Source organism: Colias croceus, chromosome 12 (genome assembly GCF_905220415.1).
Source record: "Colias croceus chromosome 12, ilColCroc2.1".
In the NCBI taxonomy this organism is placed as follows: domain Eukaryota; kingdom Metazoa; phylum Arthropoda; class Insecta; order Lepidoptera; family Pieridae; genus Colias; species Colias croceus.
Window position 1 is genome coordinate 6,925,394 of NC_059548.1, and position 23,703 is coordinate 6,949,096.

General features: G+C 33.2%; 5 protein-coding genes across 8 annotated transcripts; 2 read left to right on the top strand and 3 right to left on the bottom strand.

The window, feature by feature from the left end:
- Positions 1-59: 59 nt before the first annotated feature.
- On the top strand, positions 60-2,945 carry LOC123696427 (high mobility group protein 20A). The gene is made up of 7 exons (XM_045642585.1): positions 60-621; positions 692-851; positions 1,037-1,176; positions 1,299-1,414; positions 1,560-1,679; positions 2,078-2,243; positions 2,511-2,945. The coding sequence occupies exons 1-7, from the start codon at positions 372-374 to the stop codon at positions 2,663-2,665; spliced, it is 1,107 nt and encodes a 368-aa protein (XP_045498541.1). The 5' UTR covers positions 60-371; the 3' UTR covers positions 2,666-2,945.
- Positions 2,946-3,592: 647 nt separating this feature from the next.
- On the bottom strand, positions 3,593-4,766 carry LOC123696399 (histone RNA hairpin-binding protein). 2 transcript variants are annotated; one of them, XM_045642546.1, is made up of 5 exons: positions 4,575-4,766; positions 4,405-4,486; positions 4,212-4,323; positions 3,906-4,025; positions 3,593-3,775 (listed from the first exon to the last, which is right to left on the bottom strand). In XM_045642546.1, the coding sequence occupies exons 2-5, from the start codon at positions 4,457-4,459 to the stop codon at positions 3,610-3,612; spliced, it is 453 nt and encodes a 150-aa protein (XP_045498502.1). In that variant the 5' UTR covers positions 4,460-4,486; positions 4,575-4,766; the 3' UTR covers positions 3,593-3,609. The 2 variants fall into 2 exon arrangements, with proteins under 2 accessions (XP_045498502.1, XP_045498501.1); XM_045642545.1 differs by having other exon boundaries at positions 4,405-4,765.
- A 166-nt stretch (positions 4,767-4,932) lies between these two features.
- LOC123696398 (piggyBac transposable element-derived protein 3-like) lies at positions 4,933-7,732 on the bottom strand. 2 transcript variants are annotated; one of them, XM_045642543.1, is made up of 3 exons: positions 7,670-7,732; positions 7,383-7,479; positions 4,933-6,536 (listed from the first exon to the last, which is right to left on the bottom strand). In XM_045642543.1, exons 2-3 carry the CDS (start codon positions 7,428-7,430, stop codon positions 5,589-5,591), a joined length of 996 nt encoding a protein of 331 aa, XP_045498499.1. In that variant the 5' UTR covers positions 7,431-7,479; positions 7,670-7,732; the 3' UTR covers positions 4,933-5,588. The 2 variants fall into 2 exon arrangements, with proteins under 2 accessions (XP_045498499.1, XP_045498500.1); XM_045642544.1 differs by having other exon boundaries at positions 4,933-6,567.
- A 2,239-nt stretch (positions 7,733-9,971) lies between these two features.
- Positions 9,972-13,575, bottom strand: LOC123695950 (U6 small nuclear RNA (adenine-(43)-N(6))-methyltransferase). Its single transcript, XM_045641900.1, has 7 exons — positions 13,298-13,575; positions 13,005-13,218; positions 12,765-12,905; positions 12,091-12,226; positions 11,651-11,767; positions 10,584-10,744; positions 9,972-10,511 (listed from the first exon to the last, which is right to left on the bottom strand). The coding sequence occupies exons 1-7, from the start codon at positions 13,400-13,402 to the stop codon at positions 9,973-9,975; spliced, it is 1,413 nt and encodes a 470-aa protein (XP_045497856.1). The 5' UTR covers positions 13,403-13,575; the 3' UTR covers position 9,972.
- A 4,236-nt stretch (positions 13,576-17,811) lies between these two features.
- LOC123695956 (THO complex subunit 4) lies at positions 17,812-19,848 on the top strand. 2 transcript variants are annotated; one of them, XM_045641907.1, is made up of 4 exons: positions 17,812-18,148; positions 18,901-19,129; positions 19,213-19,407; positions 19,526-19,848. In XM_045641907.1, exons 1-4 carry the CDS (start codon positions 17,948-17,950, stop codon positions 19,681-19,683), a joined length of 783 nt encoding a protein of 260 aa, XP_045497863.1. In that variant the 5' UTR covers positions 17,812-17,947; the 3' UTR covers positions 19,684-19,848. The 2 variants fall into 2 exon arrangements, with proteins under 2 accessions (XP_045497863.1, XP_045497864.1); XM_045641908.1 differs by having other exon boundaries at positions 17,815-18,148; positions 18,916-19,129.
- Positions 19,849-23,703: the final 3,855 nt, after the last annotated feature.

Genomic DNA, 23,703 nt, shown 5'->3' on the forward strand with positions numbered 1-23,703 from the left:
TTTTAAATGGGGGAATAGGGGGGAATGTCATAATCGCATCAATCAACATATATATAAAAAAGTACTCTGTGCAATCAACTGAACACATTCAATAATCTGTCATCAAATGACGATTTATTACATATATAGGAGACCTAGCGGCTAGGAGTCTTCCTAGGAGTACTAGTTTGGTACTAGTGTTCTGTGAGACCTACTTTCCGAAATTCGCAAATTGCCAAAAGAATAAAGATCTTCAGTATTAGTATATACATGTGCTAAACATGTTCTATTTAAGTATTATTAATTGCACGAATGAAATGTAATTTATCAATTTTCCTAGTACTGCTTATTTTCTCCGTCAATACTATAAATATTAAACATTGCACACTAATATGGAAACCGAAGCATCGCAAAGTACAGAAATAAAACCAAATCAAAACGAAGAAAACACACAAAAACCATCTAATGGGAAAACAGATGTAAATCCTACAAATTTAGCTTCTATCTCTACAAATGGCACTGAATCTGATGTCGCTAATAATACAGTGACCAAGGACAATACTCATAAAGCAAATAAAAAGCCTAAAAAACGGAAACCAAAAGTACCTCGTGATGTGACTGCCCCTCGACCACCTTTAACTGGTTAGCTATTTTTTTTGGTTTAGTCGTCTTTTCTGATAAACACGAATGAATTTATTTCAATCTTTTCTAGGATATGTAAGATTTCTGAATGAACGCCGAGATCAATTAAGAGCTGAACAACCAGAGCTTGGTTTTGCAGAATTGACTCGTCAATTGGCTAGTGAATGGAGTAAATTACCTACTGAAGAGAAACAACAATATTTAGATGCAGCAGATCAAGATAAAGAAAGGTAATGAAATAAGATTAAATTAAACTTTCCATTTCTCAAACTGCTACCAAAGACCACAAATAAATAAGAAGCCATTCTGCCCTGGTTATTGCACTTCTAATTTATGTCTTACTTTATTATTTTTATCCTTTATTTCTAATATTATTAAGATGGTGTAATTTATTCCACAACTCATATTATTTCAGATACATAAAAGAATGGGCTGAGTACAAAAAAACTGATGCTTATAAGGAATTTAGAAAGCAACAGATAGATATTAAAGACCCAGTCAGTGCAAAAAAAGTCAAACAAGCTGCTACAATAAATGATAACAGTAACAATACAAGTAAGTTTTACACATCTTGCTTATAAAAATATCTTTAATACATATATCAAATTATATGATTTGTCATAATTAATTTACGGAAGCTAATCATGTGCAAATAATTTGATGCAACTTTTACACAGGTGCCACACAAGCTGTAGAGCCCAGTATGCCAGTAACAGCTAACAGTGTGGCTATAGTAAATTCATCACGTCAGCCAACTCCACCTAGACCCAGACCGTGTGTAACACCAGCTTCAGTAAGAAACTTCATAATTTTTTGTTGTTGTAATTAAATAATCTAACACTAAATACTCGGGCCTGCATATCAATACTATAGTATTGAATGATAATATGTCCTACATTTTACAAACATTTTGTAACAATAACAATTTTTTCATCCAGGGTGAAGATCTTGGTGATACAGATATACCAATATTCACAGAGCAATTTTTACAACATAACAAATTACGTGAGTCTGAACTAAGGCAGTTGCGAAAAGCTAATTCAGATTATGAACAACAGGTAAGGTTACATTTGAATTTATATTTTTTGGTTTTATGGCATTCAAATGCTTTATAAATATAAATTTTTATATTTTTTTGGTTTTATGGCATTCAAATGCTTTATAAATATAAATTCAACAAAAAAGGTCGTGTTCCATCGTTACAATATTGTATTCACTGAAAAGTGCTTCATATTGGTTGAAATGGTTGTTAATCATCTCAATAGATGGCGCGCGGTGTGTCCCTCCAGACACATAAAACTGAAAGAATAGAATAAAATATTCGATTGCTCTGCCAGGTCACGAGTGGCTGAGTTGGTCAGGCATCCGCCCCGGATTTTTTCTATTCTTTATAAATTTATAAGGTTAAAAAAAAAACATGCATGTTATAAACTTGTTAATATACTATTTTCTCTAGAATGCAATTCTGCAACGACATGCTGAAGAAGTCAGCGCGGCAACATCAAGACTCCGTGCAGAAACAGCTGCTGCAGCTGAAAGAACAGCAGCACTTGTTGCACACCATAAGGCATTAGTATCAACACTGGTTCAAGCATTGCAATCCACTGTTGTACCCCTCAGTGGTAAGCTCTTTGCCTATTTACATGTATAATTTAAAACAGTAAAATGATTGTTAATTACTCAGATATAATAATTAAAAGCCAAAAATCCACAGACCTCTTTCCTAATTCCATATTTTTATCTGCATGCCTGTTGTATGTACAAGTGTTTTATATTACTTTGAAGCAGCTATGTTATATGTTATAATTAACTGGCTTGTGGTTTGTGAAATGTACTGACAAATTACTATAATAGTTAACTATTTTTTTTTTTTTTTTCTATTAAAACAGATGGGCCATCTGGAGCAACAGAAAGCAACATTGATGAATACATGGAAAAACTACAAAGTCTAGCAACTGAGAGCAAGCATAACACAATTGTAAAACAGGCAATGGATAGCTTAAATTTTGTTAATTTCAATTTTACTTCTACACCATTGTCATAATAATATTATATTTGATTAAGGCCGTGGCCATACATATTGGCAGCTTGCTTAGCGCCGAAAGCCCAGCAACTGGCTTGGTTAAACAAACTATTTAAAATAGTCACGCTACACACTTGATAACTAGCTAATATTTTAAAGATGCATTTTCTGTCACAATCGATTTTAGAGCTATTTTTGTGCCAACATCTTTGCACTAAGCAAGCTGCCTATGTTTATAGCTCAATCGCTATTTTATCAAATCTGTGAATTATTATTTACTAATAAAATGTTCCACCTTTGACTTTTCTTTTATTGATCATAACAAAATGTCACCATATTAAACATCTCAAAATGTATTTAACTTTGGTTCTAAGATATTTTCACAAACTAATATGAAGTAACAAGGTCAAAATAGGTAAATATTAGATAGTATAATGAAATAGGTAATGTTTGAATGATGTGAGAATAAAAATAAGGGTTTTTAGTTCAAAATAATACAATATTTATTTTTGTTAATCACTATATTAATATCTTAAAACTAGTTTCACTTGTCTAAATGTATACATTATCTAATATATAAAAATCAATGCCACTTTTCGTTGTAATTCCATAACTCGAGAACGGCTGAACCGATTTCGATAATTCTTTTTTTATTATATTCCTTGAAGTACGAGGATGGTTCTTATGTAGAGAAAACGTTAATATGTACCACGGGCGAAGCCGGGGCGGACCGCTAGTAACTTATATAATACCTTTGTCATTCCACTGTGTGTGCAGAATTTCTGTGGAAATATGTTTAATGAAAAAAGTAACATAAAATTATTCACCTTATTTAAAATAATTACCAAAACAAAGAACTATATCCGTCCGATGCTGGAACACTGTTCATAATATATTTAAAAAACCAAAACGTAGTGGCAGTATTGTATACAACAAAAACAATATTAATAATTTTATAATGTATTTCATTCATCACTGTCATTAGAATCTTCACTTTCTTTTTTAATTTCACTATCAACATCATATTCATGTAATTTTTTCCTCCAGATTCTAATTAACATATCCCATGATCTCCTGCTGTATTTCATGAACTTGTCAGGTGTTTTCGGGTCATCTTTTGTCCTTTGTGGCCTAAACCAAGAAAAAATAAAATATACATCACATAAACACTATATAACTAAATGTACAAAGTATTTTTCCTTTAAATTATTTGTAGTTCAGATTATTGGAAAGATGCTTGAGTATATTGGTCTACACTTACAATGGTACTTGTTTGATGTAATTGTGGTATCCAACTGTGTTTTTTCCATAGTAAATTTGTTTCTGGCGTCTTTGTAAAACTAGAGGGTCCAATTCGAGCTCCAATGGTTTCTTTGGCTTGCTGCAAAAAGAATAATGAATATTTATATTAACTTATAAAACAACAAAATTGTTATTAAAAAAAAATGGGAGATGGTATAAGTACAGCTAAAGCCTATCACAATGAAGTTGGGATTGCAATTGGAACTTCACTTTAATATTACTAGTTGAGTCTTCATTTAATATTAATGGTTGAGTCTTACATCACCTTGTCTTAGTACTTGTCTCATGTTCTGAATTGCGTTTTGCCCTTTTTCTATTTTTCGAATTGTCTCTGCTATCATTTTCTGATTTCATTTTCTCCTTAGTAGCTCTGCGACCTAAAATAAACACACAGAGGTAGATAAAATTTGGTACTTGAGGTTGAATTAAATCATTAAATTATCAAATATATTACACACCATTAGACTTTTCTTGGTCGCATTCATCAACCCAATCAAAACCCACTTCGCTCATGGTAAAGGAAATTTATCAGTGATAGATCTATAAAATGAAATCTTTGATTGCCTTGATACCAAGCACAAAATTAACCAAGGTTAGGAACAAATACAGAATTTGTTTATGTACATACAACTATAAGGCACCGCTGATAACTATTCAATAACACCATTCCAGAGTAACATAATATAAAATTAAGGAAAATGTTTGTTTTTCGAGTCTTGTGATAGGAATTTACTTAATTCTTCATCGTGTTAACGTTGAGAATTTTATTAATAAACAAGCGCTAAGATTACGCCGTACGCGCGCATTTAACAATTTAGACATTGACATGACATCCCGTCTCCTTTTTGTATATTACTTCTATAGTCTATGCATTTACCACAGGATATATAACCCTTAAATGCATGATTTTGCATGATTTTATTTTAGACCGAGAAAAAAAAATATTTAGGAGCCATGAATATGCTGATTTAGAGAAAAATAATAAAAAAAATATATTTTTTTATTTTCATAGCTATTTTTATTAAAAACCATTTGTTGCAGAACTACAACACTATGCACTCACTAGACAATAACTACATATTATGAAAATTTTTAAAACAATTTTTGGTTGTGGTAAGACAAAGAGCTACTCCACACTTCTCACACCTGTTTTGCGTGTATCCCTTGCATCCAGGCATTTTGCATCTGCTGCGAACACAATTACCAGGCCAGTGACCAACATTATCAGTCCTTATGTCCTTAGGAGGAATATGTTGAGCTGGTCCTCTCCTTTTTTTTGCTTGTATTTCCATTTCAACACTGTTGCTGGTACTTGGCCTTCCTCTTTTGTTGCAGAGTTCAAATGAGTTATTTACTTTGGCTAATACCTCAGCTAGTTCCAGTCTATAGTTACATAGGTTTAGAACTGATGAATTGGCTTCAGTTGTTTTTACATTTTTATACACAAGCCAAGAATTTATTACCGTCATGTCCAATAAGTGGTAAAAGATACGAAGATACCACTTTCGGCTTCTCATTGCAATTCAGTACCTCCCAATAAAGCTATCCATTAGATCCACTCCGCCCATATGGGCATTATATTCCTTTATTATATGTGGGCATGAAATTTTAATTCTAGTCTTATTTGCCTTGTCAAATCTTTCTACTTGGCCCACAGGTTCAGCTCCAACATATGAAGATAGAAAACAGAGGTGTAAAAATTATCAAAATAAATTATATGATTTATATTCCTTGGGACACCTCTAGCAAGCCGGACTACAACATTTCCCACTGGCCCAAAATCTGGTTCATCTGGAAGCCGTTCATTCTCTTGGCCAGTATATATTTCAAATTTATGAGCATAACCTTTCACGCTGCACATCACATATAATTTAAACCCCCACTTATGGTGCTTATTAGGTAAATACTGCTTCATGAAGTGTGCCACTTTTGTGGCACACATCTGTTCATCAATTGAGAGTTTTTGTTCCATAGGAACTAAAGCAAATTTCTCATTTAGATGGCTAATTATAGGCCTTATCTTATGGAGCCTATCATGTTGTGGGTGTTCCTTGGGTAAATGTTTCTCGTTATTGTTGAAATGTAGAAATCTACGAATAGTCTCAAATCGGTTGACAGTCATTATGTCCTTGATTGGTTGAAAACCTACAGTATTTGACCAGTATAGCCGTACATTGGGATATTTTATAACAGACATGTATATCAGTATCGCCATAAACTTTCTTAGCTCAGTTTCAGATAAATTTAATGGTTTAGTCACATTTTTTTTAACGGAATACAAATTAGACTCTTCCACAATCCTTTGAATAAAATGTGAAAAAATACTATAGGGAGTACCAGTAGTAGCCTCATCCTTCAGTTCAGGTGGGTATGTAGTGTCTCCATGAAAAGCTGTCTGGTCAGAATTCAAAACCAATTTTTTTACCTTCCATACGAGTCCTCTCATAGTTGCTCGGCGACTAGCTTGACTTGTTGAGGGGAATGGAACCTGTGGCACTTGATCATTTGCTGTAGCTTCATTTATCAATGGCGGGTCTCCTGCCATGAATGGATCATTATCGGGGTCATCATTTTCCTCTTCTAATGGACTCTCAAGATCGTGAAGCAAATCGTCGGCTAAACTGTACATTATAGGGCGTAGAGTTGAGAGTCGTAATTTTTTTTATGGTTAGCTATTGTCCTATGGAACCTAAATCTGAAATTTCACACCAAGGAAACTTTTAGTTTTTGAGTTACGAATTTTTGAAAATCGTAAAATTACTATAGAAAGTTACTCCATCTTGTTCTTGTTACGCATATTTATTGTTTTGTCAATGTTAACCTGACACACAGCACCTGCTTAGTGTGATTCATTTCAAGTACAACATTTCTAACCATTAAATAGAGTAATTAATTTTATTTAACTTTTTACGAAAAAAAAAAAACACTCCGAACTCGAAACAAGTTAGGTTAGGTTATGTTAGACTTTTTTTAAACAATCGAGCGGAGCGAGCGCAGCGAGCGGAGCGTCTCGAATTGTTTTACGTGAAATGCAAATGAATAGCCAAATTTGACACTTAATTTATTTTGTTTAACTTTTTACGAAAAAAAAAACTCTCCGAACTCGAGACAAGTTTAGGTTATGTTAGACTTTTTTTAAACAATCGAGCGGAGCGAGCGCAGCGAGCGGAGCGTCTCGAATTGTTTTACGCCAAATTTGACATTGACAAAATAATAAATATGCGTAACAAAAACAAGATGGAGTAACTTTCTAAAGTAATGTTCCGATTTTCAAAAATTCGTAACTCAAAAACTAAAAGTTTCCTTGGTGTGAAATTTCAGATTTGGGTTCCATAAGACAATAGCTAACCACAAAAAAATTGTCGACTCTCAACTCCACGCCCTATGATGTACAGTTTTACCAAATCGTCTCTATTTTCATAAAAATTCTCATTACCTTCTGTATCCGAGTGCTCAAGATCATCTTCCGAAATCTCTCCATCATTTATTAGAGCTAAATACTCTTCTATTTGATTTTGATTCAAGTATGGCATCTGAAAACCAATAAAAGTGATAGTTAGTAACTAAACAGGGACATTTCTAGTAAATGCATATTGTTGCAGATTTACAACAACAAAATAAACAAAATTTCCAAACACACCAAAAGTTTTTTTTATAACTTATAAATTGTACTGAAAAGAAGATGAATTATTACGTAAAATAACTAATTTTGTTTGAACGTACCTTCGAAAACCAAATAATTACACTGCAAAGCAAATAGGTACACAATTTTTATCCGCTCCAAAAATCAAAATTACGATCGGCTTTGATTTGTCAATGTCAATTTAAATTTGACGGTCGTGAAGAAAAAAAGTGTGTTGCCACTCGATTAAATATATCACCATGATAGTAATAATCCTGCAACAGCATGCATTGAACTCATACTAATAATTTTATGGTCGTTTGAATGGTATGTTGCAGTTTTACTACTTTATGCATTTAAGGGATAAACCACAGTACAGATTATATATTACAATCAAGAAGCTTCTTGACTTCTTCTTGATTACAATAATATACACTAAGCCCTAAGGTTACTTTTAGACCGCCCATACATTTAATTTTCCGATGTAGGAATTAGGATGTATACTACCTACGTTCCTGAGCAAGAGTTAAGTTCATTTTCGGTTTGTTAATTAAATCGAACCAGCCGTCAGGTTTTTTCGTTTGTTATGATTAAGCTAGCTACTCACGATTCAATTTCAGCAACAATCTGTTGACACAATATGCAGTGAGCCGACAGATTGTGTCGTCAATAGTATAGTTGAGGGCATGTTGGGGGTGTAACCCAACATGTTGCGAATTGCATCGGCGAGGAAGCAACCAGACAAATTGTCTCAGCAGATTGTGTGCGTGTTGAAACGTGAGTATTGTGATTGCTCCAATCTCGGCTCAATCGCGCTGCCGCGATAACTAGAATGCAGTAATTGCAAAATGACGGTTTTGAGATAAACGCGGGAAAGACATTTTTACATATTTGAGGATGTTTATATTTTATAGCCCTTGAAATCTATCAATAAAATTGGAAAAAATAGAATAGAATAGAATAGAAAATACTTTATTGCACACAAAAACAAAATTTACAGAAACGATATTACTTATATAATAAATGTACAATTTGGCGGCCTTATCGCTTAAAAGCGATTTCTTCCAGGCAACCTTGGGATATAGGAAAAATAAATCAGTAAAAAGGTAGATAGTGCATAAATACATACATATACAAGAAACTGTAATTATACATAGATAGATAACTTAAGAATCAAATAATATTATACAAAAACAAAGGAGAAATGAGCAGTATAGGAATACAAATATTAGAAGAGAGGAAAATAAAAATACAAGCTTTACAAAGATAATTATCTTATATTTCATAAATTAGTATATCCATTAATAATGCAACGTTGTGGCAAGCAATCGCGGCATGAAATTGTGTCATCAGATTGAGGGTTGGATGAATCGTGAGTAGAGAACGCTCAATCGCGACTGCACCAAATTGTGTCAGCAGATTGTGGGTTGTGTTGAACCGTGAGTAGGGCCTTTTAGAACGGTGTGCGCTTTGTGAAATATTTTGTATGTACGCAGGGTACCTAGGTTTCCGGATCCGAATTATTGATCAGGAAATTGAACGTGTGTGGCCGGGCTATGAAGCAGTGGTCGTTCTGTGACCTTGAACTTAAATTGAAAACATTTCGCCAACTTGTTTATAAAACCCAGTACCCCACAGTGGGAACAAATTTATGACACAAGTTTGGTTCATTGGGTACGGGCTGTGGGTTGTGCTAAATAAATACACATACATACAAGTACTAGAAACATATTACTACTTTTGTTTATGGAAAACATGACATTATCTTCCTTCTATTGCAGTTGGGTAATAAATGTTGTGTTCTATCCGTTCAAACACAAACCTCTTATTTATTCAAGTCTAAGGGTCAACTCACACCGAAAGAGCGGCGAAGGGTAGCGAAGCGCGGAGTCACGGAGACCCGCGACTTCTCGAGCAGTCGCGGGAATCCGCGCGCCTTCTCGAGGCGCGCGCTTTCTCGCTCTTCTCGATTTGACATTGTACAGGCAGTGGTACATTTGCACCAAATAAATAAGTTTTTCTTCATCCTCCATCACTTCTGTATTCGTTGCACTGCAAGGAATTAATGCGAATGCTCGCCCGCACAGACGCGTGCGGGGAGCGGGCGCGAGGGGCGGGATATTGCCAGCGGCCGCTCGCGACTGCTCGAACATTCTCGGGACTTCCCGCGACTTCTCACGCAGTCGCACGGCTCCGTTTATGGAATTCCCCGGAATTCCAGCGGCACCGCGGGCATCCGCGCGACTCCTTCGAGTTTCTCATGCGATAATAAGTATTATAGTAATGAAAATAAAGTTAAAATTCATATGGCACTGAAACTGCACTCCGCTTCGCTGCCCTTCGCCGCTCTTTCGGTGTGAGTTGACCCTTATAGGCTTATTACAATTTTGAAATAAAACACAATTCATTTCCAATTATTTTTAATATATTGCAATATCTGATGAAGTCCTTCTTTTCCCAAAGTTCCGCTTAAATATTCCAAGGATAGTGTAATTGTGTCGTCTTTACCAACTAATTTTAAAAAAGCGTGGGCAAGAGGATTTTCATTTAAAATTTCTACTTTACCTGTGCTTTCTATTTCAGTTGCAGAAGTGTTCTCCTCTTCACTATTAACCAAAGAACCATTATTATTTATTGTTTCAATACTTATTTCTGCTTCAGATGTTCCAGGTTCATCCAGTTTGGATTTCTTTGCTTTTCCTTCCAGTTGCTTGAGCAGCCTTCTTTTGCGTCTTTGATTAGACCATGTATTTATGTAAGCTTTCAAATCTAAACACAATTCATTTTTTCGTTTTGTTATAACCTTGTGCTGAATTTTTAAATTGTCTAAAAGATTTTTTAACTTCGCTGCAACAGTTTCCATATTATAAGGTTGATCAGGGAGCTTAGGAACAATGAGTGTTATTGGCAAACTTTTCTTTCTAGGTTTCTCACGTGGTGGAACTGTAAGAATAAAAATCATTATTAGGCTAAATAAATACTCATATAATGTATGTTTACAAACAAATTTCAAACCTAATTTAAAGAGGTCATAATCTTGATATGTCCATGCTATGCCCCATCTTGTGACTCTGCCCTGACAAAATTCTGTACTAGTGTGTTTGATTCCTTCAGCCTTTAAGTCCAACAAAAGTTCCTTTAAATTGTACTTGTGTCCAATCATAGATGTGAACAAACTGTAAAAATCAGAAACACTTGTTAGTATGTAATAGGGAATATGATGATTAATGCATTTATTACCATGTATAGAATTTATTTAAAAATATGTTATACTAGCTGTGCCCCACTGTGTGATGTAATATAGCTTTCCTCAATAAATGGGATATTTAAAGGTGCGTACAGATTATATAACATTGTGTTATAACATTGTGATATAACATGTCAAAATGTACTGAAAAATGTTATAAAACAATGTAACGTTGTTATACTTAACACTTTTTCAGTACATTTTGTCGAGTTATATGTCACAATGTTATTTAATCTGTACGCACATTTAAATATCCCATTTATTGAGGAAAGCTATATTACATCACACAGTGGGACACAGCTACAGCTTAACTTGAAAAAGAACCCAAACTATTTAATTTTATAATATTAGCATAGACAATAATTTCTATTAGAATTACAGTAGAACTCCAATTATCCGAACTCCGACTATCCGAATCGCCGATTATCCGAATCACAAAAAAATTGTCGAAAACGGTTGAAGACCGCAAAACAGCTTACCTACATTGACGGAGATGTTTAAAAAACAATGATTTTTATTTCTAAACTTGTACATAAGTACATTTTATTTATATTTAAAACATGTGAAAATTTCATGTTTCTTTCATTTAATTCAATAAAAAAATAGTGCAATATCAAAACGTAGCTTTTATTCTTTCCAATAGCAATTTTATTTTAAATCCGATTATCCGAATATTTGATTATCCGAATGGGTCCCGGTCCCCATTAATTCGGATAATTGGAGTTCTACTGTAATAGAATTTAAATACTTTTAGTCTGTAATAAAAAAAGATAAATTATAAAAAATTAATCTATAAGATTTTATTGTACATTTGACTTTTGTTTATTATACTCACAGAATTTTATCTTTTAATTTCTTACTCTCTTCAAGTATTTGTCTACAAAATTGCAACTCTCCACCTTCCGTAATAAGCTCTTGTGGTGAACCAGTAAAGCCATTTTTGGGTGGAGGTCTGTTGATACAAAATAAATAACAAAAATAATTTATAATCAATTTGATTTCTATGAAGCCACATGAATCGGGCTGTGGTAATAGATTTTTTTTAAGGATTTATTTATGTAAAAAGTTCTGAATATCCTTTGAATCCTACAAAGTTGATCATAGAAAAGCACCAAAGCTTTTTAATCTTGTGAATTTACGAATTGTTTTAACTGATACACTTAATGAGAGAGTACTGATTTCAAAAGTGATATACTTAATGAGAAAAAAATAGTTTAAATGCACATTGGAAGCAAAATAATAAAATAATTATCTGAAAATATATTAAAACGTTACCTTGCAGGACTTCGTGATTCCCATACTTCTTGAATATTTACATAAAATGGAGGATTGCACATGCAAAAATCATATTTTTGTTCTGTATCTTCCACAAATAAATACTCCAAAGTAGATTTTGTTGAGTTTTTTCTTACTGTAATGATATGACCATAAACTTTCTAGCTGAAACAATACTTCTTATTCACACAATTCAAGAAAATTTTATAATCTATATCTCTATATATAAACATGAAACGCCAGACTGGTTCCCATGAAATTTTGTATGCCTATTGGATATATCTGAGAATAGGCCAACATCTATTTTTCATGCCCCTAAGAGATAAGAGTAAATCATAACAATTTTTGCTGGGGCTGATAGTAAACATCATATTATGTAGTTATTGTCTTAGGCCGCAATTGAATGTAGGGGTACCACCCATTTCTTTTTTTCAAAAAGATATCAGCTATGAATACCTATTTCCTTTGACCATAAGGATCATACAAAAAAATAGGTAAGTGAAAGAAATAGTTGGTCAAGCTATTCTTGAGTTTTACACTTACCAACATTCATTCTTTATATATATGTAACCAGGTCATCATAAATGTATGACTGAGTTCATAATATTACATAATATTTAGAGTTAAATAACAGTTGTTAAAATGAGACTTACGCTGCTTTGCTATAAACTTACTTTTTATTAAATTATCCAGGTTATTCCTCTCTACATTTTCTTTAGCAATTTTAATACTATCATCATCTGTTTCCGTTCCAATCATATGCCAATTATTCTTTTTTGCAGCTAACATGGGGTATATAGCACATGCTCCAGTACCTAAAATATGTAATTTCTAATCAAACATATTATTTACACAGACATTCCAAAATTTACTATTTAAATAAAACTTTATTGAAATAACATTATGATATATACCTATATCAATACCATATATTGATTCCCGTCGGTCAATAGCATTAAGCAGATCTTCTATCCACAATACATAATTTAATCTTAAGGGAAGAGTTGGTACTAATCGGTCCTTTGGAATTACGACGTCAAGATTAAAATCTGATTTAAGCAAACAAGCTGTTAATACTCGCAATGCGTGGGGATCCTTAAAATCTATACTTATTTTTCCTGTAACATCCTATAAAAGAAAAGTAATAAAATATTAGTAAACACTAATGTAATTGATTTTTAACGCTGTACTTATGAAAAACTCTTACCATTTGTGAAATGATTGCAAATTCTGGATAATTATCAGCTAATTTCTTAAAATTTGGAGGATTTTTGTAAATATTTCGAGAGTGTATGTATTTATTCATAGCCATGATGAGAAGATTGGAACAAGTTTGTTACAAATGCCCGTTATTATTACTTATTATACTAAATATAATTATGTGTAAAAATACCGATAATATTTTAAAAATGAAGAGAAACTTGAGAATTATTGAGGAGGGAACTTAGCCGATTTGCAATTTTTGAATTTACAAAGGTTAAAATCAGACACAGACTATCAATATGTCAAATTGACACTAACACACAGAATAATAATAAAATCATAGACAAAACAAAACCACAGAATACATAATAATAGCTCAAAACGTTAAATTGGTTGATTTCAGTGGAAATTTGTCGATGTTCATACAATAATAAATGAATTATTGGGCAATGCGTCCCAGAGATTCAATTGAAGTAATTATTTTATGATTTACCTATTACTACAGCTGCAACGTTGAATTCGATGAAGTGTAATATCGTTACTGGATTTAGACAAGCTTAATCGCATTCTGCGAGCTAGCTCTAGCATCCTATATTCAGAAGTTATGATGTATTTATTATATTTAATAAAACATAATTTATAATGATAAACTATTTATTGTATTGCAAACTATTGACACTTTAAAAACAAGAATCAATCATTCGCTCGGAGCTTGTCACAGGAGCTTGTATTTTAATCAAGAAGCTTATATCTAATCAAGAAGCTTATAGGTCTCAGCACACATATGGGATCGGAAAGGGATCGTAACCGTAACGCCTTTCGCCTCGCTGTCAACCAGGCGTCAACCTACCGTATGCACGTGACGAAAGCGTATCAGCAGCGCCTGTACGTCAACTCGGCTACGGCTAGGCGACACCGGCGTTACGCACTTACGCCTAAAAATGGCAAATACGGCAAGTCGTAGCAGGCAGAAACGTAAGCGCGGACGGGGAGACGTAAGCGCGGGGACGGAGAGACGTAAGCGCGGGGACGATGAGCCGTTAGCGCAGCAATTGCAAGTTCGGAGCCTGTTCCGAGGGGAGGCGATTACGTTACTATTCCGATTAGTGTGCGTTGCAGTAGGGAGTTTAATACAAACCATTCTGAACGGCTCGAGGCGATACGGTTACGATCCCTTTCCGATCCCATAAGTGTGCTGAGACCCTATATCTAATGCACTGGAGATTGCACTATGACCATTGACTTGTCACAAGAAAATATAACCTTGAATGACGTCAGTGTTGTTTTTTGTCTCTTTCTGTGGGTGACCACACTGGTTTGTATATTCAGGATTTTTCGAAATAGAAAAAACTAAAAATCATCGTCTATAAATAATAACGACATATATTTTTAACAGTATTAATTATACCTATTATAATATTACTGGCCATACTTTATAGGTACATACAATTTTAATTGGTATAGAATGATAGTTTTAAATAACTCTTGGCTACAAAGCATGGATATGAACCGATATATAGCATTAACATCCTTTGTAAATAGAGGAAAGTTGTGTTTTGCATCAGATGCTGTTTATCAAATTGTAAGCTACTCAGATCTTCTTTTTAAACGCGTTGCTTCGACGGGTCAATTTCAAGCCAAAATCATCAAAGAAAAACTGTTTATAATAAACGCCTTGCACAAATTTCAGCAACTTTACAAAGTTTATTTTTCAAAAGATATTTTTTTCTGGGTCGTAATCCTCAGTAATTTTACCCTTGATGGGCACATATATTTCTTTTTATTTTACTTTTTGGAATGCTGAAATACCTAAAACAAAAAATATGAGGTAAGTTAAAAAAGTATAAATTTCAATGTAAAAACGAACAATCTTATAACTACATGTGAGTGCAATACCGATGTCGAGTGTTGTTTCATTACTAGTAAAAATCTTGAAAATGGTGTTCTAAATTTCATCATAATATTGTTATTACAATATATTCTCTTCACTATCCATAAAAACTCGTCATCATGGTTACCTTACTTGTTAATTTTGTTTATTGAAAACTTGTTGAAAAATGATAAAGTATTAGGGAAATAACAAATTTAACATGACTGCTTACTAAAATGATGCTAAATTAGACAATTTTTGCCATTGAAATGATTCTAAACAGGTAAATGCAGGAGTATTGAGGAATATTGTAAATAACGTAAATACACACTTGCCTGTGAAATTCTATGCCAGAATTTGGTGTCCAAACACTTCTGCAATTTTGCACAATACAATGCATTCTTTATATTCGGAAAATATTCATTAAATAAGCAACAATATTAACTTAAATATTCGAAGCGACGCAATTTTTTTGACACACATGCCATATTGACAAAGTGAGAGTTGCTACAATTTTATTATGGTGACTACCCATAATCAGGGAGTATCGCTTTTTAATAATTGGTTCAGATACTTAGTTTATTTAGCATAAATAATAATTGTCTCATCCAACAATGCTTCTGAATGACGTTGTTGGCAATTTATCAACAAACTCGTGTACAAAAACTAACCTTTTGCACAGAATATTACGGCATACATAGTAGCCTTGGGAAAACTTCGTATTAACAGTGGCAATACCAAGTTAGGTGTGAAAGTGATAAAACACAACAATTTTCTTGTTACACGTCAAATGTTCATACCGAAATCTCCAGTGTATTAGATATAAGCTTCTTGTATCTAATACACTGGAGATTTCGGTATGAACATTGACGTGTAACAAGAAAATATTGCCCAGTTCATGTTTTTTATCACTTTCACACCTAACTTGGTATTGCCACTGTTAATACGAAGTTTTCCCAAGGCTACTATGTATGCTGTAATATTCTGTGCAAAAGGTTAGTTTTTGTACATGAGTTTGTTGATAAATTGCCAACAACGTCATTCAGAAGCATTGTTGGATGAGACAATTATTATTTATGCTAAATAAACTAAGTATCTGAACCAATTATTAAAAAGCGATACTCCCTGATTATGGGTAGTCACCATAATAAAATTGTAGCAACTCTCACTTTGTCAATATGGCATGTGTGTCAAAAAAATTGCGTCGCTTCGAATATTTAAGTTAATATTGTTGCTTATTTAATGAATATTTTCCGAATATAAAGAATGCATTGTATTGTGCAAAATTGCAGAAGTGTTTGGACACCAAATTCTGGCATAGAATTTCACAGGCAAGTGTGTATTTACGTTATTTACAATATTCCTCAATACTCCTGCATTTACCTGTTTAGAATCATTTCAATGGCAAAAATTGTCTAATTTAGCATCATTTTAGTAAGCAGTCATGTTAAATTTGTTATTTCCCTAATACTTTATCATTTTTCAACAAGTTTTCAATAAACAGATTTAACAAGTAAGGTAACCATGATGACGAGTTTTTATGGATAGCGAAGAGAATATATTGTAATAACAATATTATGATGAAAATTTAGAACACCATTTTAAAGATTGTTACTAGTAATGAAACAACACATGACATCGGTATTGCACTCACATGTAGTTATAAGATTGTTCGTTTTTACATTGAAATTTATACTTTTTTAACTTACCTCATATTTTTTTGTTTTACGTATTTCAGCTTTCCAAAAAAAATATTGTGTGGTTTTATGAAACCACGGTAAAAGTGAAACTGTTCGAACGGTTCCGAACACTGCTTTGTGTAGCGCATGTCGCGTGCCGAGTAGGTATACCTACTCGGCAGCCGCGATACACGCGACATGCGCTACACAGACCAAAAAGTTTGAGACGATGTAATAAAAGTTTCACTTTAAAAGTAAAATAAAAAGAAATATATGTGCCCATCAAGGTTACTGAGGATTACGACCCAGAAAAAAATACCTTTTTAAAAATAAACTTTGTAAAGTTAGCTGAAATTTGTGCAAGGCTGCTATAAACAGTTTTTCTTTGATGATTCTGGCTTGAAATTGACCCGTCGAAGCAACGCGTTTAAAAAGAAGATCTGAGTAGCTAACAATTTGGTAAACAGCATCTGATGCAAAACACAACTTTCCTCTATTTACAAATGATGTTAATGCTATATATCGGTTCATATCCAAGCTTTGTAGCCAAAAATTATTTATAACTATCATTCTATACCAATTAAAATTGTATGTACCTACCTATAAAGTATGACCATAATATTATAATATAAATACTGTTAAAAATATATGTCGTTATTATTTATAGACCATGATTTTTAGTTTTTTCTATTTTGAAAAATCCTGAATTTACAAACCAGCGTGGTCACTCGACAGAAAGAGACAAAAAACATGACTGACGTCATTGAATGTCATAGTTTCTTGTTTCAAGTTAATGGTCATAGTGCAATCTCCAGTGTATTAGAGGATATAAGCTTCTTGATTTTAATTAATCAACAACGTAGTCTGGCTGTCTGGGCCCATAGCCTATTCTCGGAGCAAACTCGGAATTAAACCATAGACGAGCCATAGACCACTCCAGTTTTTTCACTGGTGGGTTAGTCTATGGTTAGGGTATATGATTTTCTCTCTCGGTTCTTTGATTCGTTGCGGTGAATACTACCTATGATTTGAAAAAAAAAATAAAGCAAATAAGTAGTTGCAAATTGTGGATATATTCGATTTCATTTAATTAAAGTTATACAAAATGGTTGACAAAATTGATATGGCATTAGATGATATAATAAAAGCCAGTAAAAAGGGAGGAAGAGGCGGCGGAGCTGGAAGAAAATTTGATACCAGAAAACCAAACCGGGGAGGTGGTGGAGGCTTTCGTAATAATCGTGCTGGAGGTGTAATGCGTGGTAGAAACCGCGGCGGAGTATCCAAATCAACAAATTATTCAAGGGTAAATCAACTAATTCGATGATACATTGGTTATTAAATTCCATCATGGCGGACGAGCGTGCGAAATAATGACGCGTCAAGCAAATGAATCAACCTAGTTTTCCAAGTATTCTGTAGTAAAACTCTCCTTCCTTGGAGTCGTTGACCGATACCTAGCACATATATTTTAAATATGTTTGTTGTCCGTCGAAGCCATAAAATCTTCATGGACTTGCAAATTATATACTGTTTAATGTAACATAGAGTTGACAGCGTAGATGGAAATATTCATTCTAATTAAAGTTATTATCGTCTTAATCGTGGTTATTACCTCTTGGCAATTTCTACCAGTTTTATTCCACTAACATCAAAGCATCTTTCGTCTTGATTGCATACAAAAGTTTGCTGTTATCCATGCCAATACTTGAAGATTCTGGTGCAGCAGGAATGAATGGGGCTATAAAACAACACTACTCGCAATATTATTTAAAGGACAAACCTTCAGTGTCATGCTCAATTGTGAGATCAGATAAAACAGTTACAGTGCTTTTGACGTTGCACAGTGCTTGTGTCTAAGTGCAAAAGATTCAGTGGTTTATTTGTAATTAAATAATGAATGTATTCATCAATTACTTTTTGTTTGTAAAACAACTTTTGTGCATCATAATTGTAACTATATTATGTTAAAATATGTAAAACCAATGTTCGCCATTTGTTTTTTTGAGTGCAAACTCAAAAAGAGGCAGCAGCGGGCAGTTGGCATGATTCTTGAAGGAAAAACTATTTCAGGGTGATGTTAACAGCACTTGGAAACATGACATGTTCAATGAATTCACTGACAGGAAGATGCAAAGAGGTGCACCCATTACAACTGGGCCAACTAAACTCCTTGTTTCCAATTTAGATTTTGGAGTTTCAGATTCTGATATTCAAGAATTATTCTCAGAGTTTGGAATTTTAAAAAGTGCAGCTGTGCACTATGATAGATCAGGCAGATCTTTAGGTATGTACAATAATTAGTCAATTCAATTTAAAATTGTATCAATCCTAAGAATCATTATAGCAACACATTTCTATTGTCTACAGGTACAGCAGATGTAGTTTTCGAAAGAAGGGCAGATGCTTTAAAAGCAATGAAACAATACAATGGTGTTCCTCTTGATGGCCGTGCAATGAATATCCAATTAGCCACATCAGAAATCAGCACAATAAGGACAGAAAATAGAGGTAGACCAGTCAGTAGTGGCGGTGGACCACCAATGAGAAGGAATTCCAATAGGGGTAATTATGTTTTACTGCTAAATTGATTAAAATAAATTGAAACAAATTCTTTGTAATTCTTGTTTATAAACCTGTTTTATTTACTTTATTTATAATGTTATATGTTATATTTATTCAGGTGGTGGCGGCGGTGGCAATGTAAGAGCTGCAAACAATGCACGGCGAGGTAGTGGAGGTCGCGGCGGCCGCGGCGGTGGCGCACGTGGCAAACGACCTGTGCCCACCGCAGAGCAACTTGATGCAGAACTAGATGCTTATGTTAAAGAAATCAAGTGATACCCACTGTTCATTTAGGGTTATGACATTATTGCCTATAAGATAGATTATACTTCGTATTTTTAATAGAATTACATTTTGTAAAAAACTTACAAGAACAACATTGACAAAGCAACAGAAGCAGATTACATTGAACGTTTCAAATAAATGAATATGGAAATTGAATGCAAGGGTTTTATTCTGCTCTCATTTAGCATGTTAAATTTTAGTTCCTTTATCTTTAGTAACAATTTCTCAGGATCTACTTAGCTTATTTAAAAATTATTTTACAAATGGAAAGCCACAACTAGCTTATAATATTATTTTGAGTTGACCGCACTGCTGACAGACATTGAGAGAGAATATATATTAATTATTCACTATAATATTATTTGTTCCCTTATTCAAACGCGACCCTGTGGAGGAGTAAACAAAAAAGTAAGATACATTCCTAGGTAATTTTGGGTCATAGATTTCAAAAATACACACAAAAGAGGGGTTAGTGGGGGGTGTAACCTTTATACGGTGGGAAGTATACATATATCCTGTCATCTGTTCTCTCTTGTAAAAAAGTTGGAAAGGTGGCAACTATAGCTCCCAGTGTCCAGTATGACACCAATATTTTAAAACACTAGCTCCACTAGCTAGTGTTTTAAAATATTGGTGTCTGTCAGATACTTAAGACAGGCAGGCAGACACCAATATTTTAAAATATTGGTGTCTGTCCCTGACTCCACTTGTGAATTAAATTTTATCGTAAAAAATTATATACTTATATAGATTATATTTTTTTTAAATAAAGTAAGTAAATAGGTTAATAGCAGGGTTAATAATTAATATTAATGCATTGAGTTAAGATGTCTTAAGTATCTGATCAGGAAATAACGAATAATAATAAATAAGTTGCATATACCAACTAAAAAAGTTTTTTTAGACACATGGATTTTATATATTAAAGAATTTCCGAATGTCCGTGTGCACCACAGGTGTGCACTGTGCAGTGACGAACACCACAGAGCAAGTAATATAGACGAACACAGGGATGATATCTTTGCACTTAGAGACTTAACTTAAATCTTAATCAAACACAAAAATCATTTTTATCTATCCATCATAAAACCGATTTAATATCAAAACAGGTCTAAACGGTATAGAGAAACGATACACCCAGCATTTATTTATCTATGTCACTTTATTGTACAGTACCTACCAGCAGTGTTAGTAACCTGAAGCGAACCGATTATTGTACCAGGGGCGTAAAATTATCGTAAATTTAGCATATTTGGATAGAAATTATTGTGTTTTTAGGATAAAGTCAATTATAAATAAATAAATCATATAAATTGTAATATTGATAGGTATGCAAGTTCTCTACAGTTAATCTTTTTTAAACTACTGCTGTCAAATCAACAGGACACTGAAACCCATTGGGTAAATACTAAATACCCAAAATTTCACTGTTCCCATGAAAGTTCGATATGAAACACGTCAAAATTTCATATTTGTATGGGTGAAATAATATAAATTCGAGAATTTTGCATGATAGAAATTATCGCACGATAATACTATGCTATCGTACATCGTACGTAGGCACAAAATTATCGTGTTTGTACAATAATTATTGTACGGTTCCGAACACTGCCTACCAGTAATAAAAACATAATTTTACATGAAGTCATGAAAGCATCAATATCTATGAATATTGTAAGCGTACAATAGTCGGTCTTATTGCTTAAAGCAATCTCTTCCAGGCAACCATAAAAATAAACTTAAGTTACCTAATTACCTATTATTCATTTTCTTTTAAACGTGTTTTAAATCTGTAAATTTCGCAAGATGACAGTTGCCAACTGCCAATCAGTGTTCGGAACCGTACAATAATAATTATTGTACAAACACGATAATTTTGTGCCTACGTACGATGTACGATAGCATAGTATTATCGTGCGATAATTTCTATCATGCAAAATTCTCGAATTTATATTATTTCACCCATACAAATATGAAATTTTGACGTGTTTCATATCGAACTTTCATGGGAACAGTGAAATTTTGGGTATTTAGTATTTACCCAATGGGTTTCAGTGTCCTGTTGATTTGACAGCAGTAGTTTAAAAAAGATTAACTGTAGAGAACTTGCATACCTATCAATATTACAATTTATATGATTTATTTATTTATAATTGACTTTATCCTAAAAACACAATAATTTCTATCCAAATATGCTAAAGGAGAATGGCAAACTCCCATAGGACTCTGGGCCTGATCGTTACACTGATGATTTATGGGTGATTAAATAGATAAAAATATACAGACTCTATAAATATAATAATTATAGATCTTTTCTATGGGATAGCAGAGATATTGGGATATTGATTAAGATCAATTTTGAATGTAACGTTACTAAGGCCCTTCTGCCATTAGGTACGATACTTCTAGAATACGATACTCGCGTAGAATACTACTTAGATATTTGCTGGCTACCAGATGCTCGCATATTATGCGACTGAAAAATGACTAAATTCATCATTATTGTGCCTCGTTTTTGTGGACCGACGTTATAATAATAAATAAAAATAATTCATTTATTTATTGCAACAACAGTTACGTCGTTATGTCGAGCAATCAGCAATTCCAGTGACGAAGAAGCTCTTGCAGTTTTTCTTTTTTATAGAAATAGAAGACGCCAACGTAAGAGTAAGAACTAAGAAGTACTGGATTCATCCATATATTGAAAGAAACATAAATTGTAGAGTTTTTGTAGCCGAACGAGAACTACAAGATGATGATTAGATATTTTTATCTTTCTAACGAAGAGATACGCGCGAGAGTCGAGACCCGATGCAAAAGCGACCGACACGGTGAGTAGTGCTATACTAGTCGCAGACGTGTAGGATACCAGTAGCGTAGTGTGCGAGCCTACATAAAAATGTATGTGAGATACTCCGCGGCGACTAGTCTCCAAGACTTGCATGATACTTGAATCGCCTATGCGTATCGTAATGGGAGAAGGGCCTAAAACAAAGAGTATAATGTATATATAGGGCATAGAGAGCCCTCTTGAAGCATATGAAGGCAAACCTATTTGACTTTGACATGCGACAATGCGCTCTCTGGATTTTGGGGTTAAAACTAATTCTATATACCTACGTATACATATACGTAATACTAATAACCAGGTATATACCTACCTATTTTTTTTTTACTTAATAATTTAATATGTTGATAGTTGAAAATTGAAATCAAACTTCAAAATATGTGCCTGCTCACATATATTTGCGTCGTTATTGAAATAGGAGAGCTATCAGCTAACTGAAATATCATTTATTTTCAACATTTAAGAAATAAGACTAAAGATCTAAATGATTACGAAATGGATGGTATTTTAAAGATTTAGGTGATTTAAAAAAAACTTTTCACTTATAATAATAATTACAAGATTAGTATATAAATTAGTTTCACTAAATGAATATTACCTACGGAGTCTATAAAAATAAGATATTTGGAAGTGCTAAATATTATTCGGTCAAATTTCTTAAAACATATTGAAGTAGGTATGTACTTACTAAGAATAATGAAGAAAACGACATTAAAAGAAATTAATACTTTATTTTTTAAATGCTTTCACTGTAATATTACATTTTATATAGGTACCTAAAACAAAACTGTCCGTGCACATAATTTTCAGTAGAAACTTTTGAAAGCCTGAACGTAGGGCTCGATTCAACGCACTTTCACCACACTCACGAGGACTAGAAACTTCACACGATTATCAACAAAATGAACTAAATAATAAGTTAATAAACTTCACGTATTGACCGCCATTTTATGACAGAATTAACAAAATAATATTTTGTGATCTGCGAATTGCGATGTACTAACAAAATATTTTGTTAGTCAATGTTACCAATTAATAAATCATATTTTACACTTTTCATGTTAATTAATAAAATGTTTTCAATATAATTATTAAATCACACGCAGTATTTTTTATGTAAAATATTTTCCTGAATTAAAGTTCTATAGGATAGTGAATTAAAA

What these genes read in the sequence shown, in the direction of transcription:
- LOC123695950 (XM_045641900.1), bottom strand. Translation starts at nt 13,402, where the DNA reads ATGGCTATGAATAAATACATACACTCTCGAAATATTTACAAAAATCCT. An exon ending in GAATCACGAAGTCCTGCAAG is followed by an intron (nt 11,768 to 12,090) that starts GTAACGTTTTAA and finishes TTGTATCAACAG; the next exon opens with ACCTCCACCCAAAAATGGCT. An exon ending in AAATTAAAAGATAAAATTCT is followed by an intron (nt 10,745 to 11,650) that starts GTGAGTATAATA and finishes TGATTTTTACAG; the next exon opens with TTTGTTCACATCTATGATTG.
- LOC123696427 (XM_045642585.1), top strand. Translation starts at nt 372, where the DNA reads ATGGAAACCGAAGCATCGCAAAGTACAGAAATAAAACCAAATCAAAAC. An exon ending in CCCTCGACCACCTTTAACTG is followed by an intron (nt 622 to 691) that starts GTTAGCTATTTT and finishes AATCTTTTCTAG; the next exon opens with GATATGTAAGATTTCTGAAT. An exon ending in GCAGATCAAGATAAAGAAAG is followed by an intron (nt 852 to 1,036) that starts GTAATGAAATAA and finishes ATATTATTTCAG; the next exon opens with ATACATAAAAGAATGGGCTG.
- LOC123696398 (XM_045642543.1), bottom strand. Translation starts at nt 7,430, where the DNA reads ATGATGGAGAGATTTCGGAAGATGATCTTGAGCACTCGGATACAGAAG. An exon ending in TGAGCACTCGGATACAGAAG is followed by an intron (nt 6,537 to 7,382) that starts GTAATGAGAATT and finishes CACGATCTTGAG; the next exon opens with AGTCCATTAGAAGAGGAAAA.
- LOC123696399 (XM_045642546.1), bottom strand. Translation starts at nt 4,459, where the DNA reads ATGAGCGAAGTGGGTTTTGATTGGGTTGATGAATGCGACCAAGAAAAG. An exon ending in CGACCAAGAAAAGTCTAATG is followed by an intron (nt 4,324 to 4,404) that starts GTGTGTAATATA and finishes TGTTTATTTTAG; the next exon opens with GTCGCAGAGCTACTAAGGAG. An exon ending in GAGACAAGTACTAAGACAAG is followed by an intron (nt 4,026 to 4,211) that starts GTGATGTAAGAC and finishes TTCTTTTTGCAG; the next exon opens with CAAGCCAAAGAAACCATTGG.
- LOC123695956 (XM_045641907.1), top strand. Translation starts at nt 17,948, where the DNA reads ATGGTTGACAAAATTGATATGGCATTAGATGATATAATAAAAGCCAGT. An exon ending in AATCAACAAATTATTCAAGG is followed by an intron (nt 18,149 to 18,900) that starts GTAAATCAACTA and finishes TGATTCTTGAAG; the next exon opens with GAAAAACTATTTCAGGGTGA. An exon ending in TAGATCAGGCAGATCTTTAG is followed by an intron (nt 19,130 to 19,212) that starts GTATGTACAATA and finishes TATTGTCTACAG; the next exon opens with GTACAGCAGATGTAGTTTTC.